The sequence below is a fragment of the Carettochelys insculpta genome, chromosome 1 (genome assembly GCF_033958435.1).
Source record: "Carettochelys insculpta isolate YL-2023 chromosome 1, ASM3395843v1, whole genome shotgun sequence".
In the NCBI taxonomy this organism is placed as follows: Eukaryota; Metazoa; Chordata; order Testudines; family Carettochelyidae; genus Carettochelys; species Carettochelys insculpta.
In genome coordinates, this window is record NC_134137.1 from 352,528,664 (window position 1) to 352,550,120 (window position 21,457).

A 21,457-nucleotide genomic window follows, 5' to 3' on the forward strand; every position below is an offset into this window, starting at 1 on the left:
CCTTCCTGCCCTGGGCTCGGAACCTTGCGGGACACGGAGCTGTTCCCCACCTCCCACCTTGCCCCAGGGCCAGAGGCACCACTGGAAGTTTGAAAAGAAAAAAGCAGTCCAGTAACACTTTAAAGACTAACAAAATAATTTATTAGGTGATGAGCTTTCATGGGACAGACACACTTCTTCAGACCATAGCCATACCAGAACAGACTCAATATTTAAGGCACAGAGAACCAAAAATAGTAATCATGGTGGACAAATCAGAAAAAAAATTGTCAAAAAAAAAAAAAAAGAAAAAAGAAAAAAAATTTTTTTTTTCTGATTTGTCCACCATGATTACTATTTTTGGTTCTCTGTGCCTTAAATATTGAGTCTGTTCTGGTATGGCTATGGTCTGAAGAAGTACATCTGTCCCACAAAAGCTCATCACCTAATAAATTATTCTGTTAGTCTTTAAAGTGCTACTGGAGTGCTTTATTGTTTTGATAGCATATAGACTAGCACGGATTTCTCTCTGTTACCACTGGAAGTAAATATTTTATCAACTTTAAGTATCACATTTAGAAAGTGTAAATAGTGTTTATTTTCCCTCTTTTTTCTCAAATTTCAGTGTTTCCTTTAACCAGATTTAGAGTAACATGACTGGAAAATATTGCTGCTTGCAACTACTTTGGGAGATGGTTATGAGATTTACAGATACTTTCTTATAAGAATTTATTCCTTAATTCCTGGAGTTTTGTTATTCTTACCTTTATTTTTAACATAAAATGGGTGATCCAAGCGGCATTCTACAGTAAGCAATCCATCTTCCACTGTACCAGGATCAAATGTCAACTTCAGTACTGACTCACCAAAAGAAATGCTTTCTTCGTGAGATATCAGCTTCAAACCACCAGAACCATAGCCCTGGAAACATATATTTGCTTCAGATTTTTCTGAAAAATTTAACATTGTAGATGCTGCAATACCATACTGAGAAACGCCAGCAGACAAAGGGCTAAAGAACCCCACAAGGTAATAAGAGACTGCAACAAGCAGAATACATCTATTGGTATTCTGTTCAGTTGTTTTACATTCAGGTGTTCAGACACTACAGCAGGGATGAGAAACCTACCAAGGCGGCCAGCGGCTTGCCTTGATCTGGCCCGTGAAGCTCGGAGCTCCCAACCACTCTATGCAGCAGAGCAATCCAAGGCTGGAGAGCCAGCACCAACTCCCCACTGTGTGGGCAGGGGGATGGTAGAGGGGAGCTGCCATTGAGCAGGCTGAATCAAGGCACATCACTAGCCACATTAAGTACAAAGACTCTGCCTAGAAGAAGGGAAGAAGCAGCTCTGTGCTAGGAATGACAGCGCAGGAAAGCTCTGTTCCCTGCACTGGCATGCAGGCTCCACCCCCCTTGTTCCCTCTGGCCAGGCAACCTGGCTAATGGGAGTGGTGTCTGGCAGTAGAGAGGCACTGAACCAACTGTGCCCACATCCCCTGCCCCCTTCAGCACCCCTCTCCTGTACTGACCCAGCACACCCTCCCACATTCCCTTCCACACACTCCCACATAGACCCTGCACCTCTACCCCACCTTTGCACCCTGCCCATACAATCTCCACAGGCTGCTCCTGTACCTTTCCTCACTCCCAGCCCACTCCTGCACCCTACCTCCCACCCAGTCCACTTCTGCATCCTACTTCCCATCACGACACCACACCCTCTCCCCCTTTGTACTTCACCACTGACTTAAACCTTGCACCTCCACGCTGCTCCCCAGCAGATCTCACCCACCAACAAAACCCCTTGTTTTTGGCCTCATCCCAGATAGGGAGCACCACAAAATCTAATAGCCCTGGGCCCCCAGAAGAGCTAATCTGGCCTTGGGGGAAAGCCCTGAAAGTTTCTCCCCGCATTACTGAGGTGAATACTTTTTTCCTGCTGATCAGTTGGGGTTCATGTCTGTGAGGTTTTTGCCTCTTTTTTGCACACAGCCTGACTGATTTTTCTGTGGGTCAGTTGCCCCCAACCCAAAAAGGTTCCCCGTCCCTGCATTATAGAGATGAGTACTGGGGAGATTCAATATGCATACTTTTCAGGAAATGGTTGCTTACTGCAGCTGTGGTACTTTGATATGTGATGCAGATCTGTATTACACTTAGGTGTGTCCACATATTCCATGAGAGCTGCAGAATTTTGCCTAGCAATTCCCGAGGGGGAGGGAAGGTGCATATGCCACACCTGAAAGCTCCTCCCCTGGCTGTACGAGATGGCCCCACTTCGACCCCCCTTCAATTTCTTCACACTACAAGCCAAGGTTGGACTCTAAGGCAGAGGGTGTGAAGCATGGCTCATGGAACGCACATCAGCATCACAGCTGGGAGACACACAGTGACAGCAAGTAACAGTTTTTTCTTCTTTGAGTAGATGCAGTCTGGTATTACGCTGAGGGGATTCAAATCAGCACCTATCTCAGGAGATGGAGCTCAGAGTCTACCTGTACAACAATTGCAGGACTGCCCTAACAAAGTGTGCATCTACTCTAGAAAATGTAGTAATGGCATCACTGTTCATAAATGTGTATACGGATAACCACGGATCAGTCGTGCAAATGCCCAGGGGTTGCAGGGACAGTTGCAGTGCAGCCACCAAGCGGTTCTTGATGGCTAGAAGGCTCAGGTGCAATGGCATGGTGGATCCACAACAACTAGGAGTCTCCTGTCCACTGCAGCCTTCACACACCTTCACAGCCATTGTAGCATCGCCCTTCCTATCCCCTGCCTGTTCCGCCGTTGAGGACTTTTAGGACAATTCTTTGTCTCAACCCTCCCCTTTGACAGTGCCACCTTAGGTGACCCTGTTCCCTATGGCATTGCTCTTGGGTTCATTGGAACATACAAGCCCACTCACCACGACAAGGTGGGCTCATGTTTTTCATTAGCATGCCGAACGGAGAAAAGTGCAGATTGCACTCAATTCTGGGATACAGAAAGCAGGGGAGCACAGTCTGGTGGGAAATCTCTGCTTTGGACACTAATGAATACACACCTGTCCACACCCAGATCAGTAATTATTAGACCAATTTTAGTAATAAATCCTCTATCTGTATCCAAAACACTGAAACTGCCTAACTGCATGATGAGCATCCTCTAAGGAACACCACCCATAGCCAGGAACAATCAGTTTCCATTGTCTAGCTTAAACAGAACAACTCTGGATTGGTTTATGAGCAAACAGATGCTTCAAAGGAGTATTCTAGTGTTCCTTCTTGAACCATGGTTTTTCCCCTACAAAAGCTCCTCCTCATGCCCAAGTAAAGTGTTCTGATGCCTGCGTCTAAACTCTGTATCAGTTCCACTAGGATTTCATCTTCTCCACACTGATCATGCTGGGGGCTCTGCTCTCTGTCTAACAGTCTGGACCCCAGCTACTATCGCCATCTGGCAACCTGATCACATCAAGCTTCACAGACTGGTGACATGATCTGCTTCTCTCTCTCTTTTTCTCTTTCTCCTGGGATAGCCTCCTCACCCTGCCTTATGTGATCAGCTATGGTTTGCTAGCCCTAACATTTGTACTCAGATTTAACCTAGATTTAATACTGGAACTGTTTTGTTTGTTTAACTCCCCTTGTATGGCTACTACCTGGAAATAAAGAACTTTCACAGATAAGCAGATTGCTTTTTTCTCTCTCTCTCTTCCCCCACCCCTTTTTAGAGGTGTTGTTTTGGCTTTCCCATTCACTCTGCAACAATGCTCTTTGCACCTAAGCTAAAGATCCCTGTAGCACTCAAAAAGCTTGTGGGGTTTGCCCATCAAGTAGGTTACCAGCAAAACAGTTGTAGTGTGAAAATGGAACTAGGGTGGTGCTGAATCTGGGGACATATGAGGGTAACAGCTTAAAATGCTGTTTAAACCTAGCCCATCGAGCCCTGTTATGCAACCCAGCCTGCTGAGACCAGGGACATATAAGTGGTCAGCTTGTGCATGCTGATTAACTGGCCCTATCAGATATGTTTTGGTAGCAAGTGTGGGTATTTGTGCTCCCCTGATTCTAGGCTAGGAAGAACACAATCCTGGTGAACTTAGATCCTGCAGGGTAGCTCCATTGGGAGAGAATTGGCAAGAGGGAGAAATAAAGCTCCACATGAGAACACAAGAAATACAAGCAGCACAGTGATAAAATTATCACCTGTCCCCAAACCCGTAAGAGTAACCCTAATAAATTAACATACACCAAAATAATGGGCAAAACTGGTAACACCATCTATCACGTGCTAGACACAGGCACCTAAGCAGAATACACAGTTGCATCTACTTGAAAAGGAAGCCTCTGGATACAACAAGTAAAGATGTGGATAATATTACACACAACATAAGCACTATGACTATGTCATGGTTACTGCAAAGGATTCGGTAACATTAAAGGACTACCTTGCAAGTACCCATTAGATCATCTTCATTTTCATAACCTTCAGATCTAACAAAATCTTCAATGTCCTCCCATTCTTTGTTGTGTCCTTTGTGAAAGCATAAACGTGTGCCTGATATTTGAAAAGAAAAGGTCAGTAAGTCTCTCTCAAAAGAAGGACCTATTATTAAAAAAGATCCTACACTGAAAGCTATTTTACCTTTTAAAAAACAGTGCCAAACAGTTGGAGGCCAAGAGTGGCACCATCCTAGATCATCATCGTCTGACAGTGACGACATACAGAAAACGCCAGACTCCGATTCACTACTTGTCTATCAGAAAACAAAAACATAAAAATGATTTAGCAAATATCTTTAAGGCCAATCCTCAAAATATTTAGGCATGACTACAAGCTGAGGACTGTAAAATGAGGACTCCCTGCAAATAGGGATATAATAGCTCAAGGGAAGCAAATCTGAACCAGTGCTCAAATTTTATGCTCATCATCTGAAGAACCAGAGTTGGCCAAGGTCTAGATATGTTTCTCTGCAAAACCCTTCAACTCCTGTCTTCAGTCAGCTACAGGGAACACTTTTCCAATACCAAATGTAACCCATCATCCCACAATGTGGCTAAATGTGCTGTCAGTCTTCAGGGCATCATACTGTTCCATTAAAGCCAATGACAGTTTTGTCAATGAATTTGGTAGGGACAGGATCAGACCCAAAGACGGAAGTCAGACCCAAGAAACACACATGGCAAAGGAGAGCATGATGTTGAGGCTGGCTCTTTGTCAGTATCTTTAAAAGTCTGGGAAATTGCTTCTTTCACGATATCAACATGTGTAAGTGAAAAATAAAATAACTTATTATTTCCTCCTCTGCATGTACTAGTACACCTACTATGTATGCCTTTTAGATTGTAATCTCTTTGGATAAAAAAACTTATCGTTGTACCGTGTACAACCACCAAGCTGATGCTTAAAATAAATAATGATAACAATGAATCTAGCTTACAGTAGGAATGATTTTAGGAATGTATACATTTACACTCTTGTACTTTCTTCTGTTTCTCAAAACTTTTGTCTGCCTGTTCTGATTCTTCACATAATTTAACAAACATTTCAGGACAACTCACTCTTTCGTGTCTCGCTCGTATTTCATCTAAGTGATGCTCAGTGAAGCTGGGATCACTTTTTGAGGATCCTGGTGGAGGACGTGCATAGGAATGTAAACTTTTGCTTGTTGCTATTATATGAACAGGAGATGATCTACAATAAAAAAATATTTTATTAAAATAAAACTTAAGTTTTTGGCATCAGAAGATTGCTAGTATCAGACTAAAAGGCTCTTATGTTAATTTTTTTTTCATATATGAATTTCAATCCAAAAGAGTACTCTTTGCCTACAGCTAAACTTTGTGCATAAACATCTTGCCTGTGTTTACATTTTACATCTGGACAGACCCCTACCCCCCGGTTTTCTATTGCACACAGCTGAATTGGTCATTACACCACAACATCGACATTAGGCAGACATTTAGCACATTTTTAGGATACGTTTATGCTGATATTAGTGATTTAACTTGGATCCAGAGCTTCTATAAATGCAGCCACTAGACAATCTCTGCTCCAAAGGCCACATCATCCACCATAACTCATAAAACGTTTTCACGCTTCCATCACACAATTCTTTACAGTTTTTCTTCAGTAATTATGACTTTGGTCCATATCTTTCCTTAGCATTTCAACCAATTGCTAATACAACCAGGATGCATGGCAACAACAACAACAATGCAGAAAGTTTTTGAAAATGAAGAGATTTTTCCTTATCCAAACAAGGAAAAGTTACCCTAAAATACAACATATTGCCATAGTTGTTCTGCTGCTTCACTCCCAAAGTCATATGTAGAAGAACTGGGATTGCATAGGCCAGAAAGACACAAGAAACAAGCCAACACCCCAGACTCCAACTAAGCCTGCAGAGCCGGTTCAATCTAAGCAACCTTCACCACAAGTCTGGGTGGCTCTTGTGGTGCTTCCCCTGCTTTGGACACAAATTATATCTACAGAACAACTGGGAGGTAAGACTGCAGCACATGTAGATGTACTCAGGCATGTCTGGGAATGTCTATACATGCTGCAATCATACCTCCTGATTGCAGTACGGATATACCTACAGTTGCTCATACAGCAGCTGAGTATATTATAATCTCTTTATGGTGAGAGATTGCTCAGCACTGTTCGACTTCATCCCACCCAGACAATTATGAAGGTGTAGCAATAGGTTCTAAGGGGTGTCCCATACTGTATGATGGAAAAGGAATAAGGCTACCATGCAGGAATTGGAAGATCAAGGAAAGGTTAAAAACAGGAAAGTCCCAGAACTTCAGTTGGGAGAGACAGGTCTCTGAGAAAAAAGGAAATATTTGTAACAACATAAATGTTACATATTTTAAAACTAAAAACACTAAAATGAATACCTGTACCTGTTATAAAAAGAACACTGCATGAGAGGACTCTGTGGACTAGTGGCTATGTTTGCCAGTTCTGTCAACCAGTTCACCCCATTCTCACAAGAAAAATCACTTTCTGAATTGCTATTTGAGGTATGCTGGTTCCATGAAGTCCTTGAATATTCCTGATGAGAAACATCTGTTCCAAGCTGAAAGAGTGCAGCTGGGGTAGAATCAATCTGAACAGCCTGTAGTTCTGGAAGATCGTCTACAAACAAGTGCACAAGAAATCATATTTATTTTGATGGCTGAATTTTACTTAATAAACAGCAGATAAAAAAAACCAGGGTGAATAAAAAGAAAAGGGACAAAGTAACTTTAAAAAAACCTTCTAAATAGCAATTATTTGTGCTTCTCAAATCCCTCTGTCACATCTGTATTACTCATATAAGGCTGCACCACAGAATGCCTCTCTGAACTCCTATTTTTACTTAAGCAACAACTTTAATAAAAAATTGAAACTGTATAGATCCTTTCAAAGATCAAGTTAAGAGCACAAACAAATACATACAAATATGGTTCTGACAGCAAATGCAGTATTTTTAATTAGAATAACATTTAGGGGAAAAGACCCAGCATCAGTCCAGGCCTGATAAATCAGTACCTTAAGTCACTGTGTATTTTTACATTACAGTTCCTGTGCTTTACAGAAAAGCCTCAACAAAACGATAAATATCCGGAGCTATTTCCATCAAAATTTCCCACATTAAACCTTCAAGACACATGCAACCAAGTTGCATGTCTTGGGTTAATGCGAGGGAACAGAGACTCAGGCTGCTGTCCCTGACAGGAGCAGGGAAACCGCTACTTTCAGGGGCAGCAGCCTGACTCTTGCCACCTCTGACAGGACAGGTTTCCTACAAGGGGCAGCAGCCTGACTCTTGGTTGCCACTCTGACAGCAGTAGTTTCCTGATCCCCAGAATGGCAGGGAACTGGGAACCAGGCAGTAGACTGGCTCTTGTCTCCTCTCCGCTTGTAGAGCTGGGAAACTGAGCAGGGCAGCAGCCCTGGTTAGTTTCCCGCCTCCAAAGAGTGGAGGGGAGCAGGGAGCCAGACTGCCCCTGATTTTCAGCTCTTCTCCACTGGCTGGAGCCAGGAGAGTGACCAAGGCTGCTGCCCTGCTCAGCTTCCCAGCTCTGCAAGAGGAAGGGAGCTCGGAGCCAGACTGCTGCCTGGTTCCCAGCTCCCCACCACTTGCAGGACCCTGGAAACTGACAAGCCATCTGTTGGTCAGTTTCCCAGGGCCTGCAAGTGCTGGGGAGACAGGAACCAGACTGCCCCCTGGTTCCCAGCTCCCTGCCACTCTGGGAACCAGGAAACTAACCAGCCGTTTCCTGGCTGCTGCAAGCCCAGAGGAGCCAGGAACCAGGCAGCAGCCTGGCTCCTGTCTCTCCTCAACTTGCATGAAAATTCCAGTTACATGGGGGTTGCAGAAACACAATCCCCACGTAACTTGAGGGTTTACTCTACCCCTGTGTAACTTAGTGACACTTTTGTATTTCATGTTACTATTTACCTTCATATGACATGTGAGTATTTTACTGATTACATATTTATCAATTATTTATTTGCTGCTTTTTGAGAATGACAGCACTGAAACTAGGTGGTTCCTCTAAGTCAGAATCTGCATTCGAACTTGGTCCAAAGAGCAGAAATAAATACACCTGGGAGATGAAATACTTCTCCACCAATAACAAGAACTTCATGGGAAGTTGTGAAAAGAAATTTGCAGCCCAACCTTCTGAAAGCAATTTTCTGTCAACACCTGCTTGTATGTTAAAGGGCAGGAGCTGCGGATGAGCTAAACAGGCATTAGCCGCGTCTACACGTGCACGCTACTTCGAAGTAGCGGCACCAACTTCAAAATAGCGCCCGTCACCGCTACACGCGTCGGGCGCTATTTCGAAGTTAACATCGACGTTAGGCGGCGAGACGTCGAAGTCGCTAACCCCATGAGGGGATGGGAATAGTGCCCTACTTCGACGTTCAACGTTGAAGTAGGGAATGTGTAGTCGTTGCGCACCCCGCAACATCGAAATTGCGGGGTCCTCCATGGCGGCCATCAGCTGAGAGGTTGAGAGACGCTCTCTCCAGCCCCTGAGCTCGATGGTGGCCGCGTGGAGCGGCCCCTTAAAGCTCCCCGCCCCCTCCCTTCCTGTACAGGAAGCTGAGAGAACATGCAGGCAGCAGCCCAGACACGTGGCCAGCCTGCACGTCCCTCAGCCACCACAGATAGGCACCCCAGCTGCGATGGCCACATGGCAGCCCCCCAAGTGCCCACAGGGGACCCCCCCCCCAAGGGGAGCCAGGGCTCCCAGCCCAGCAGCCAGGCGGGGAAGCGGCAGCGGGGCCCCTCCTGGACGGAGGCCGAGCTTCGGGACCTGCTGGGGCTCTGGAGCGAGGAGGAGATGCTCCAGGTAATGGGGAGCAAGAGGCGGAACGCGGATGTGTTCGCTCGGCTGGCCGAGGGCCTGGCCGCCCGGGGTCACCCTGCCCACACTCCGGATCATGTCCAGAGTAAAGTGAAGGAGCTGCGGCAGGGTTACGCCCGGGCCCGGGATGCGACCGGCCGATCTGGGGCCGCGCCCGTCATTTGCTTCTACAGGGAGCTCAGGGACATCCTGGGCCCCTGGCACACCTCCTCCCCTCTGGCCACTCTTGGTACCTCAGCCGACGAGCCCCAGCAAGCCCCGGAGGCAAGCCCCGCACCCTGGGGGCCCCCCCAGGAGCCCACCCCCGGGGCACCGGAGGAGGAGGAGGAGAGGGACTCCTCCTCCAGTGATGCCAGCCTCCACATCATCCTCCCATCCAGGAGCTCCAGCCAGGCGTCCACCCACCAGGTGTCCCCCGACCATGGGAATGGACCGTCAGGTATGTACCCTCCCTGCTGTACACCCCCGGGGTTGAGGGGCAGGGGTAATAGATATGACCAGGGCCCTCCACATGCCCAGATGACCATGGCCCCAAGGACAGCAGTGGCATGCCCCTCAGAAGAGTGCATCAGCCCCTGTCTCCCCCAGCACGACAGTGCCATGCCCCATCCCTGGGGCAGGGGGGAGCGGAACCTCTAGGGTCCCCCGGGGGGAGGTGGCGGGACACCCAGCAGCAGCAGCAGCAAGTGATGGAGTGGGGGGAGTGCACATGCGAGACTCAGGCTAGATATGAGAAACAAGCTGAATAGTTCTCAGTGGCTAAGGATGATCCTGGGGCTAAAACTGGCAGGTTACACCTCTGCCCTGAACAAAGAGGAGGGAAGAGCCGAGCTGGGTTTGAATCGGGGGCGGCAGTCGGAGGCTAGGGAAGGGAGAGCTAGAAGGCAGCCAGCCTGAGGAGGGGGAACGCTACACCCCAGAGGGGCACCCCTTGGGGTCTTCTCCCCAGGACAGGTTGGAAGGACTGTCTCTGACTGCTGTACTGTTGCTTCTGGGAGAAACTGGGCATCTGTTGCCTAATAAACCTCCTGTCATACCTGCTGAGTGAGAGTCACTCCCGCCAGCAGACGGGGTGCAGTGCAGGGGGACCCCTGAACCCCATCACAGCAGCATCTCCCGGGGACGGGGATGGGAAACCTGCAGCACAGGGGTGGGGGGACAAGGGCCACGGCTCAGGGCCCACACTAACACCTGTCTCCACTCTTCTTCCCCCCCTTCCTGTGTTCCGCAGCTGCACCATCGGAAGGACCGGAGAGCACCGGTGAGGCGTCAGTGGTCCCGGAAAGCCCTCCGGGGCCATCACTCCAGGCCAGCCCCTCGGCGGAGGACCGACCGGCCCCACAGCAGGGAAGACAGCGGACCCAGCACCAGCAGCTGAAGGCGATGGACCCCCAGCTGCTGGCCCTCCACTGCTGGCAGCTGGAGGTCTCCGAGCAGCTGCTGCAGGTGGAGGAACGCCACCTCCAGCTGCAGGAGCGAGCGCTGGCCTAGCGCCAGGAAGCATGGGGGGCCTATATGCGGACCCTCAACTGCATCGCGGACTCCCTGGCCCCCCAGGCTGCGCCGGCTGCCGCAGCGCCCGCCCTGCCTGCTCCACCTGCTGCTCCAGCCGCTGGCTCCAGCCGCTGCGCCGTCCGCCGTCGCACCACCACCGAGGGCCATTCCGCCGAGGGGGACCTGGGGCCAGCTGACACCCGCCGGCCGTATCTCCCGGTCCGCCCGGCCCCCAGCCAGCCCCGGCCAGGGCTGCGGCCGAGGCGGGGATCCCGGCTGCCCACCCCCAGCGCTGGACTGTAGGTGCATGTGGCCCAGGACGTCCCCCCCCCCCTTTGTATATATTCCCCCCCCCAGTTTATTGTTATTTTGTTGTAAATAGTTTGTATATTTGACCCGTTACTATGCTGATCCTTGCCCCCCCATATAAATAGTTCTCCCCTTCCTTGTCTTCCCCTTTCATGTTATCCCTATTTTTATAATGTATATATATTTATCAGTTAGATTTCCCCTGTACGTAGTTAGTTTGTTTTGTTCATAATAATAATAATAATAATAATAATAATAAAGAGTTCTAGTAAAGATGTTTGAGTTGACAAACAACTGTCTGCTTTTATTTTTACAAGAAAAGTGGGGGGGTGTGCTCTTGGGTGCTCTGTGGTGTGGGCATAGGGGCAGGGAGTGTTGTGGAGGATTGGGGGGGGGGTACAGTGAGGGGCCTGCCAGCATTCACCCCGTGGCCTCATCGAACTGGGCCCGCAGGGCCTCCCGGAGCCGGGTCCCTTCGGGGTCCACCTGGCGACTGGGGGCAGCGGGTGGCTGCACATCAGCCCTGCCGGCCTCCACAGCCCAGCCCTGAAAGAAGGCCTCCCCCTTGCTCTCCACCAGGTTGTGTAGGGTGCTGCACGCACCCACAATCTGGGGGATGTTGGTGGGGTCCACATCAAGGCGGGTGAGGAGACACCTCCAGCGCCCTTTGAGGCGCCCAAATGTGCGCTCCACCACCTGGCGCGCGTGGTTCAGGCGCTGGTTGAAGCGCTCCTGGCTGGCAGACAGATGGCCCGTGTAAGGGTGCATGAGCCAGGGCCGGAGGCGGTATGCCGCATCTGCGATGACGCAGAGGGGCATGGTGGTGTCCCCCACAGGGATCTCCCACTGGGGGATGTAGGTCCCCGACTCCAGCCGGCGGCACAGGCCCGAGTTCCAGAATACCCAGGCGTCGTGGGTGCTGCCAGGCCAGCCCACGTAAATGTCCAGGAAACGGCCCCGGCTGTCCACCAAGGCCTGGAGGACCACTGAGTGGTAGCCCTTCCTGTTTATGTAGCGTCCTCCACTGTGTTCCAGGGCATGGATGGGGATGTGAGTCCCATCCAGAGCCCTGAAGCAATTGGGGAAGCCCAGCGTGGCAAAGCCCGCGACGGCAGCATCCGGGTCCCCAAGCCTCATGAGCCTGTGGAGGAGCAGGGTGTTGATGGCGCAGACGACCTGCAGGGGAAGCACAAGGGAGAGCACCAATGAGGGGTGTGCAGGGTGTGTGAGGCCCTCCCCTGCCAGGGCTGCCTCCCCTCCCCGCCCCCGTGGGTCCTCTTACCTCCATGAGGACAGCCCCGACGGTGGCCTTGCCGACGCCAAACTGCTGCCCCACGGATCGGTAGCTGTCTGGAGTGGCCAGCTTCCAGACAGCGATGCTGACCCGCTTCTCGACGCTGAGGGCACGCCGCATGGCGGTGTCCTGGTGCCTCAGTGCGGGGGTGAGCCACTGGCATAGCTCCAGAAATGTCTGCCGGCTCACGCGAAAGTTCTGGAGCCAGCGGTCGTCGTCCCACTCTCCGAGCACCAGCTGCTCCCACCAGTCGGTGCTGGTGGGGTAGCTCCACAGCCAGCGGTGTGTGCGACGGCGGGGGGTGGCGGGGTGCTGCAGGGTTGGGGGTTGAGTCCTCCTCCCCTGCGGGCAGCTCCTCCTCTGTGGCAAGGATGTGCTCAGCTGCCTCCTGCATGGCATTGAGCAGGGTGAGCACTGCTCCTGCAGGGGTGGCTGTGTGGACCTCTGGCTGCTGCTGCTGGGGGTCCGTGACTGCGTCGCTCGAGGTGTGCGTGCCTATGGCTCTGCAGACCGCGTGCTGTGCAGGCTGCGTGTGTCTGGGAGGGGCCCTTTAAGGGAGCGGCTAGCTGGTGCCCCGGAAGCGCTAGTCCGCCCTGTGACCCTGTCCGCAGCTGTTCCTGGCACCCTTATTTCGATGTGCGCTACTTTGGCATGTAGACGTTCCCTCGCAGCGCCTATTTCGATGTGGTGCTGCCCAACGTCGACGTTGCCAGCCCTGGAGGACGTGTATATGTTATTCATCGAAATAGCCTATTTCGATGTCGCTACATCGAAATAAGCTACTTCGATGTAGCGTTCACGTGTAGACGTAGCTATTGTGACTCAGGACTGTAAGACAGAATGATACATTGTGCCATAAATACTTCCTGCACTACATGAATAAAAAACTTAAGTATATCTCTGGAAAGAGCAAAATTCTGTGATTATACTGTTACTCCATGTGTGTAACTTGCATAAATTTCAATCGGAATTTCTCATATGGAGCAACTACAGAACAGGTCCTTTTATGCAATTTTTAGAAAGTTATTAAATTCCTTACCAAGCTCCATGTGCTCATCAGAGGATGCATATCCAGGAGAAGATGGCAGGTTCTCATTACATTTCAGTAACTCCAATGACTCATTAATTCCTGAACTTCTCTTGTCCACTACAAACAGGAGTTTCTGGACTGCATTAGCCATTTGATTTGTCTTCACTTCCCACACCATGTTAGGATGCTCCAAATTTTCTGACTTTGAAAATACAAAATGATGTACATAAAAATTGTGAAATACTGAGTGTGTTATGTGGCTCCACGTACAAGTTATCTTATTACCAAGCACTCCCTTATCTAAAATCTTATCCATTACTTCCATCTATTTTTGTATTACCAAAATGCTTAATTATAGTGCAGAACAAAAAGCCAATTTTAGTAACTATCATTACATATTTTAATTAGGCTGACAGCTTGATTTCTTCATTTCTTAAAATCATAGTGCTCTCAGACATATAAGAAAAGGAATATTTTAGACTAAATGTTAGTATCAAATCTGACAAAAAGGTCATTATTCTGAACAATTGCTATTTCCTAAAGAACAGAAAACCTATTTTAGCCATAATAATTTGCTGTATTTACCAGTGTCTCAGTTAATGATCATCTAAAGCCACTGTGACCGAAATTCACAGCTACTTTTAAAAAGTATCAATGAAAAAATGGTAATCATGAGTCTTTTACAACAGGCAGAATACAAAGAGATGGAAAACTGATCACGAAAATCCCAAGAGACAACCCAATGTGCGCCCCCATCTTTGAGATTTTGGAAGAATAATCTATTCAGAAGTCTGAATATGCAGTTAATGCACTGAAATATTTTGAAGAATAATCTATTAAGAAGTTAAACTATCTCCCCTGTGCTCTATGCCTATAGAAAACTGCTATCTGATAATGGTTAGGCAGGTGGTATTGAGATTACTGCAACTCACTGGCAATCAATTATGCACACAGCAAGTCTGTGCTTAAAGAGCCTATTTTTGTTACCTTACCCTCCCCTGACTTGTTTCATCTACCCTGTCTTTTAGATTGTATACTCTTAGGGCTAAGTCGTTTATTTATTATATATAGTACTTAGCACAATGGAGCCCTGACTTGCTATCACAATATAAAAAATAAAATACAAGAATATGGGAGATTTTCAAAGGTACACAGAACAATTAAGCCTAATTCTCACATTTGTTCCTCTAAAAATCTCCCCCAAACAAACTACTAAACAGATCTCTGGTACCCAAATGAAATTATGAGAGACTTGATATATTTTCATTTATGGCCAGTTTTGGCATGTCTACAAAGTCATAAATGTAGACACATGACAACAGAGGCACTTTTGTTGCCATGAGTATTCCTCACCATTGCTGTTATTATTCATATTACTGTAGTAGCTGAGAATATGCATTTTACAACAAAGAGACTGTAACAGCAGATTACAATGCGAAATGTATGAACTACAGCTTATGCTCAAATTCGAGATGTCCAGGCTTGACCTTAATAGAGATAGCAATTAACTCATGCATTACAAAGACAGCTTCCCACTATGAGTTTCGCAGGGATCTCAGGCAGGACACTTAGCATTTCACTCCCCTCCTCCCTTGCAACTTCACCTCCTCCTTTCAGTCCTATGTATCTGATTTGTCAGATTGTATTTCAACTTTTTGGAGATCTCTCTGTTATAAAACCATTAGTACTGTACTGCATATCTCCAGATCTGAAGAAGTGGGTGTGCCCCACGAAAGCTCATCACCTAACCTAATAAATCATTTTGTTAGTCTTTAAGGTGCTACACGACTTGCTTGTTTGAATACAGACTAACATGGCTACCTCTCCGTTTCTATGTAGTATCTGTGTCATTTCAAGATGAGGAGACGTCTAATGAGATGAGACAGGACTTCTAATGGCCTTACACATACTTAACAAAAAGGATGGTGAAGTAATACTAATTAAGGGAAAGACATGTATGCCTCCATGCTGCATGTGAGAACATAAGAACCACTACACCAGGACAACCCAACATCCACCTAGTTCTGTATTCAGGCTTTGGACAGCGCTACTGCCAATTACCCCACAAAGAATGAACAGAACATGTAAGTAGCAAGTGCTCCACCCCAGCCCCCTTTCCTGGCTCCTGGCAGATAGCTGCACAACATATTTTAGTTCAGTAAAGGCAAACTGAGCTACAAAAAGGGGTGGGTTCCATGAAAATTAGAGATGTAAAATCCCATTTAATTGGTTAACCAGTTTACACTAGGTTTAACCAATTAAACGGGTGCACTGGAGTGGTTCCCCCCTTCCCAGCTGTGGGCCACGGCTGCTCTGGCTGGGTTAGTTGCACACCTATTCACGATGCACCAGAGCAGCCTCTGTGCACAGCAGCCACGTGTGCACTGTGGGGCAAGGACCCTCCAGCCTGGCTGAAGCACCTCCTGTGCACAGCGAGGGAGGGGGGCACCTCTCTAGCTCAGCTGGCCTCAAGTGGCCTCCTTGGCTATCCCATCCACGGAGTCATTCCAGACCAGCTGAAGCACCTTCGCCTTCAGTGGCCCTGTGAGGCTGGAACAATCCCCCACCCATTGCAAGTGGCGGGCTGCTCCAGCCTGTACTTGTTACCCATAAGCTTTAAGCCTCATCCATTCAGGATGAGGCTTACTGGTGCACTGATAAAACTTTAATATCCCTAGTGGAAATCATCTACTGTGGCAAAGAATTGTTTCAGAATACTTGCCTTGTCAATCTAGTTATGTCTAGTATTAGGTGATAGTTTGACTCAAGTCTCCTAATCAACATTTTGCCATCACTTCAAATTTGTTGAGCTATACATTCATATTTTCCAACTCAGTTATAATCTAATTATAATCTAATCTAATTACTCAGAATTGTATGGATGAAAGGAGAATTTGTTCTAACAGAGCTTTGGGGATTCTCCAGAAGACTACATAGTGAAATGAAGAAAGTGTATTATTTACATATATATCATCTAAATGCCACATGCAGCATGTCATTTTTACTTTATCAACCCTATTCCCTTCCTCAATTTTCCATTCAGGCTTTTTGATTCCACCACCAATTGGGTCTGACCCTTCATGGGGTAGTGGGGAAGAGAATGCAACAAACCAGAACCCTATCCATTCTTGAGGTTTTCTTGCTTCTTTTCTGTCCATGCTCTTTTTTCATCCATTCCACCTAGTTTTGCTGTCCCTTGTGCGCCCTACTTTTTCCTTGAGGTTTTCTTTCTTTTTTCCTCTCCTCCTTGGATTTTTCTGTCCATGCCAAAATGACTAAACTACCTGCTCCATAGAGAAAATATTTCTCTAAAACAAATCTTAAGTTCATAAAATAGCTGTCCTGGTTTACCTAATAAATTCAAAGCCATAACCAATATAATCTGTAGAGGGCACATCTTGAGATGGGGAAGACATTTTTCAGACAGTAAATGAGTTGGTATTTCCAGCTCTCAACAACTTTACTCTGACAAAAATCACTCTGTATGCAAAAGTCTAGAAACACCTTCTATAAATAAGACAGACAAACAGGGGTCCAAGTTCAAGTCTGATTTGGGTATCATACATCTTTTTCTCTCCTGAAAAGCATCAAGGAATAAATAATAATTAGCCTCAGAGTACAGATTTTTTAATACAGTTCATGCTCAAAAATCTTTGTGATAAATGTACAGTAATGTCTCAATTTATGTGAGGGTTGCATTGCCACACGCCTTCATGTAACTTGAATTTTGCCTAAGTCAGGGAGCGGCTTTTTTTCCCTGGTGGAATGCACGTTTTGCAGCCAGGGAAGAAGCAAGAGCACCTGGAGCTGCTTTTGAAACTTAAGTCCTTAGGTTTGGGGGGGGGGCAGTTGGGGAGGGTTAGGTCTGGGGTGTGTTGGGGCTGCCCGGGGGCAGTGGTGAGGGAGGCGGAAGGTGGAGTTGGGGCAGAGCTGCATGGGAGGGGGCAGTTGAGCTAGTGCAATGCTTGGATGGTGAGCTGGGGGGGGGGGGGTTTAAACCGGGGCTGTGCGTGGTGGTGGGGGGATAATTGGGGCAGGTGGGTTGAGTTGGGCTTGGGGGGTGATGACCCAGAGCCATGCTTGGGCAGTGAACTGGGGTGGGGGGGAGTGGGTTTGAACTGGAGCCATGTGTGAAGGGCAGCGAGTCAGAGCCATGTGCAAGTGCTGAGCAAAGCTGGGGGGGCGGCGGGGAGAGGGGCACAACCTTGAACCAGGGCCACACGGTTTGAGCCAGGGCTGGGAGGAGCAGGATTTTGAGTTGTGCTTGAGTCACCTTAATGCAAGTTAAGTGTATCTCGAAATGGTGCATTTCGATGGTTTACTGTATTGCTAAATGTACACATTTGTAGTGCAACATGGTAATAACAGCTATTTTCTTTGTTCAACAAAGACATGAAAAACTATAGAAAATCTGCAAAAATTAGTTGAGCTATTCATGTTTAAAAAAATGACAATTTATAAAATTATTAATTGGGTCATACACCTATGAAAATGTACAAATACTTCTCTTCAAAATAAGCAAAAAGTCCTGTGGTGCTTTACAGATCAACAGATTTACTGGAGCATAAGCTTACGTCAGCAAAGAACCACTTCATCAGATGCATGCAGTGGAAATTCCAAACGCCTCTGGAATTTCCACTACATGCATCTGACAAAGTAAGTCTCTGCCCACGAAAGCTTATGCTCCAATAAATCTGTTAGTTTATAAGGTGCTACAGGACTTCTTGTCTTCTGTTGATATAGACTACTTCAGCTACCCCCCTAATACTTATCTCTCTGTTATTAAAAAAAAAAAACCCACAGGTTGCTCAGCCCCTGAATGTCATCTACCAAAGCCATATTGGGATGAGACTACATCCCATCATTTTCCTTTAGGCATTATTTTTCTTCAGCCAACTGCCAAAGTCTTACAAGCACAGTAAGACAATATATTAATTTGTATTTTAGAGTTAGACATACTGAACTACAATGCTTTTTATGCAATTCTACAAGCAGACTTCTAGTCTCTGAGGATCAAAGGATTTATCCTGCTCAAACCATTTAAATGCCATACATAAGATTCTCCTACCCATTTATATTGCATAACAGCATAATGTTCTCCTAATGAAAGTTGCATGTACATGCATATAAAGTTTACTTCACCCACAAAGTATTCTTGGATCATGCAGCTCATAGGCCAAATTCTAAGGGACATTTAAAGTCTTTAGAAAGTGAGAAAAGGAAGGGGAGCATGTCCACCTACTGCAAAATTAAAAATGCTACAAGCTTCTGAGGACTGGGATTTTGTTCTCACATCGACTTTTGCACCAGTGAACCACTAAATGTTAGAAAACGTATCAGATAGAGACAGTGTGTGAATTAAAGTTTCATAGATTTTTGAAGCCAGAATGGGCCATTAATTTATCCAGTATACTATTCCTGTACTGAGCCCAATAACTTGTGTTTGATTAAAGTGCATTTTTAAGCTTGGAAATATTAAATTTTTGATCAGTAGTTGCCAGTAAATGTTGATTTCACCAAACATATACAAACTGCCTAGAAAATATTTCCAAACTATAACAACTGAAATTTAGATAGGCAATGTAAGAAAAATGCTGCATAAGACTATAAAGATTTATTTAAAGTATTTATTTTGCATATTTTTACATTGGATTTTAATAACTCATACTATAAGAGTTATAAAACTAACTTTTTGAATCAAGCCAGTCTGGCTAAAAACTCGCTGTGGCTTGGTTCTGTGGATGTGTGAAAGGAATAGGTAGAAATAAAGAAAACAATACACAAATGAAGAAATGGAAACAGTGAGCCATATGCAGAAATTAGATGTTATGAAGTCAAAAAGCTGATAGGGGAAGATAAAGATAGCTTTACCAGCTGTGGAATTTTCTAAAGACAAGAAGGAGCTTAATTAAACCAGGAACAAAATGTACCAGGAACAAAAGAAATCTTAGCAATGACATAAACTCATTATTAGGTGGATATAGTAAACATGATCATAATGATGCAAAAATGTTGATGTGTTCAATAAATTTTCTGTTCTATACTTGGAAAGCAGCAGAATGGTAATATGCGTATCATATAAAGAATATGAAATACTTTCCAGCTGATTTCTCAGGCTACAGTTAAACTACAGCGCTCTCTCAACAGAAGTTACTGTCAGGGGAGTTTTCGCTACAAAACTTCTGTTGACAGACTGTGACCACACAAAAGCCAATTGAGAGAGCACTCTGCTACGTTGTTGACTGCTCCGCTCTGTCCGCTGCTGGCTGCTCAACAGACAAAACAGGCACCTGGAAGCACAGCAGAAAAGGCTTCCCATTGTTGTGGATTCGCTGTCTTCGACAGAAGCCCACCCCACCTCTCAGTGTCCACACAGCTCTTTTGTCAACAGAACCTGTTGACAGTGGCATTATACTGATGTGAAAAGCCAGTATGCTAAACATTTAATTCAATTTTTTTTTTTAAATCCAAAATTATTTTTCTGTTTTATCATCATCCACTCAAAACTAGTGTTCTCACTTGCGCATTTAAGGCTGTTGAGCCGGCCAATAATTCTCAGCACTCCCAATTTCCATTTACATTCCTCTAAATGTTGCTCATAATTCACCTCAGTCTGAGGAAAATTAACTCTTTGACAACAGCAAAAGCCAGTTTACCCAGCTCTCCCTATCAGCTGAACAGCCAGTCCACACAGGCCCAGGAGCAGGCGCTGTCTCCTCTGGCCAGTAGATGGCACCGCGTCCTCATACAGTCCCATTCTCCAGATTCTCTGAATGGGAAAGACTTTAAAGTGCTCTATGACCGCTTGTTTCGTCTCTGAATGGTGGATTATCGGCTCTGCTCCGCGCAGGGCACTGGTTGGGACGATCCTGTTTGCCGCTAACGACTGGAATGAAATCAGTTTAACTAGGCAAGCCCCACCGTGCAAGCCGGGACTGGGCTTATTTCGGTGCCTCGCAGCGGTATTCGAGGGAAGGTCCCGGGCAAACACCGAGCAGGAGACAGACTCGTCCTTCACCCGCAGCACAAAGCAGCGGGGGTGCTGCTAGAAGCCACAAGCCTGTGCCCAGGCTGTCCCCGCAACGCATCAAGCGGCGCCCGGCCGAAGCGACGGGGAGGAAACAGGCTTCGCAGCTGCCACCCTCCCGCCCCCCACATCCCCGGTCAGGTGATCAGCGCCTGGAAGCTGCCCTTGTTTATAAACTTCTCCCGAGCCGGGCGCATGCGCGTAAAGCCCATTCATTCAAACTGCGTAACAAGAAGCCTAGTGGGGGAGGGGGAGAAGGGGGGTCACCGGACTCCCTCCCCGGCAGACGCCAGCCCCCCTCGGCGCCCTTCACGGGGCTGCCCGGTTCGAGGCCCCACGGTGAAGGTCCCGCTCTCCGCTCCGCAGCCGGGTGAGCTGCCGCAGGACGCAGCGACAGAGCTGCTCCCTCCGCGGCTGGCGCACACGGCCGGACACCCCAGTGAGGCGGGGCGCCGGGGCGCTCCAGGTCGGCCGCTGCGGAGCAACGCCGGGCGGGGCGGGGATCCCCCATGGCGGACACGGCGCTTCGGTGCTTTGTGTCGCGCGGCAGACCGCGGTCAAGAAGGGAAATGCGCCGCTGGCCCGGGGGGCTCAGAGCCCAGTAGCCGTCCCTGCGCTCTTCCCCCGGCCGAGCCCTGCCGCGCAGCTCAGCCCGAAACTTTCCGCCGCTTACCAAACCCGACGCCATTTCTCGATTCGCTTCAGATTCCCCCTCCGCTCTCCTTCCCTCTCCCTCCCCTGAAACCCCGCCCTTCTTCGATGCGATTCGTCTTCCGTGGCCATGGCCGAGACTACTCAAATCACGGCTCCTTGCAATTGGCCTTCAGATCTGCCCGTCAGGAATTCACCTCAAAGGAGGAAACATGTTTTGACTATCCTGCCCTGACGATTGCATAAAGCGTCATGTCAATCAAGTTGCAGACGCTTCCCGATTGGCCGGGGGAGAAGTCCCTGCTCTCAACCTGCA

At 47.5% G+C, this 21,457-nt stretch overlaps 1 protein-coding gene across 1 annotated transcript in view; it reads right to left on the reverse strand.

Moving 5' to 3' along the window:
- HBP1 (HMG-box transcription factor 1) overlaps nucleotides 1-21,204 on the reverse strand; it is a 41,782-nt gene extending 20,578 nt beyond the window's left edge. Inside the window, exons 1-7 of the mRNA XM_075016396.1 lie at nucleotides 21,164-21,204; nucleotides 13,473-13,665; nucleotides 6,877-7,111; nucleotides 5,527-5,659; nucleotides 4,610-4,721; nucleotides 4,413-4,522; nucleotides 744-900 (exon numbers count right to left, since the gene is read on the reverse strand). Coding sequence (XP_074872497.1) covers nucleotides 744-900; nucleotides 4,413-4,522; nucleotides 4,610-4,721; nucleotides 5,527-5,659; nucleotides 6,877-7,111; nucleotides 13,473-13,665; nucleotides 21,164-21,178 — 955 coding nt within the window. The 5' untranslated portion in view covers nucleotides 21,179-21,204. The remainder of the gene's footprint in view (nucleotides 1-743; nucleotides 901-4,412; nucleotides 4,523-4,609; nucleotides 4,722-5,526; nucleotides 5,660-6,876; nucleotides 7,112-13,472; nucleotides 13,666-21,163) is intronic.
- Between the last annotated feature and the right edge of the window lie 253 nt (nucleotides 21,205-21,457).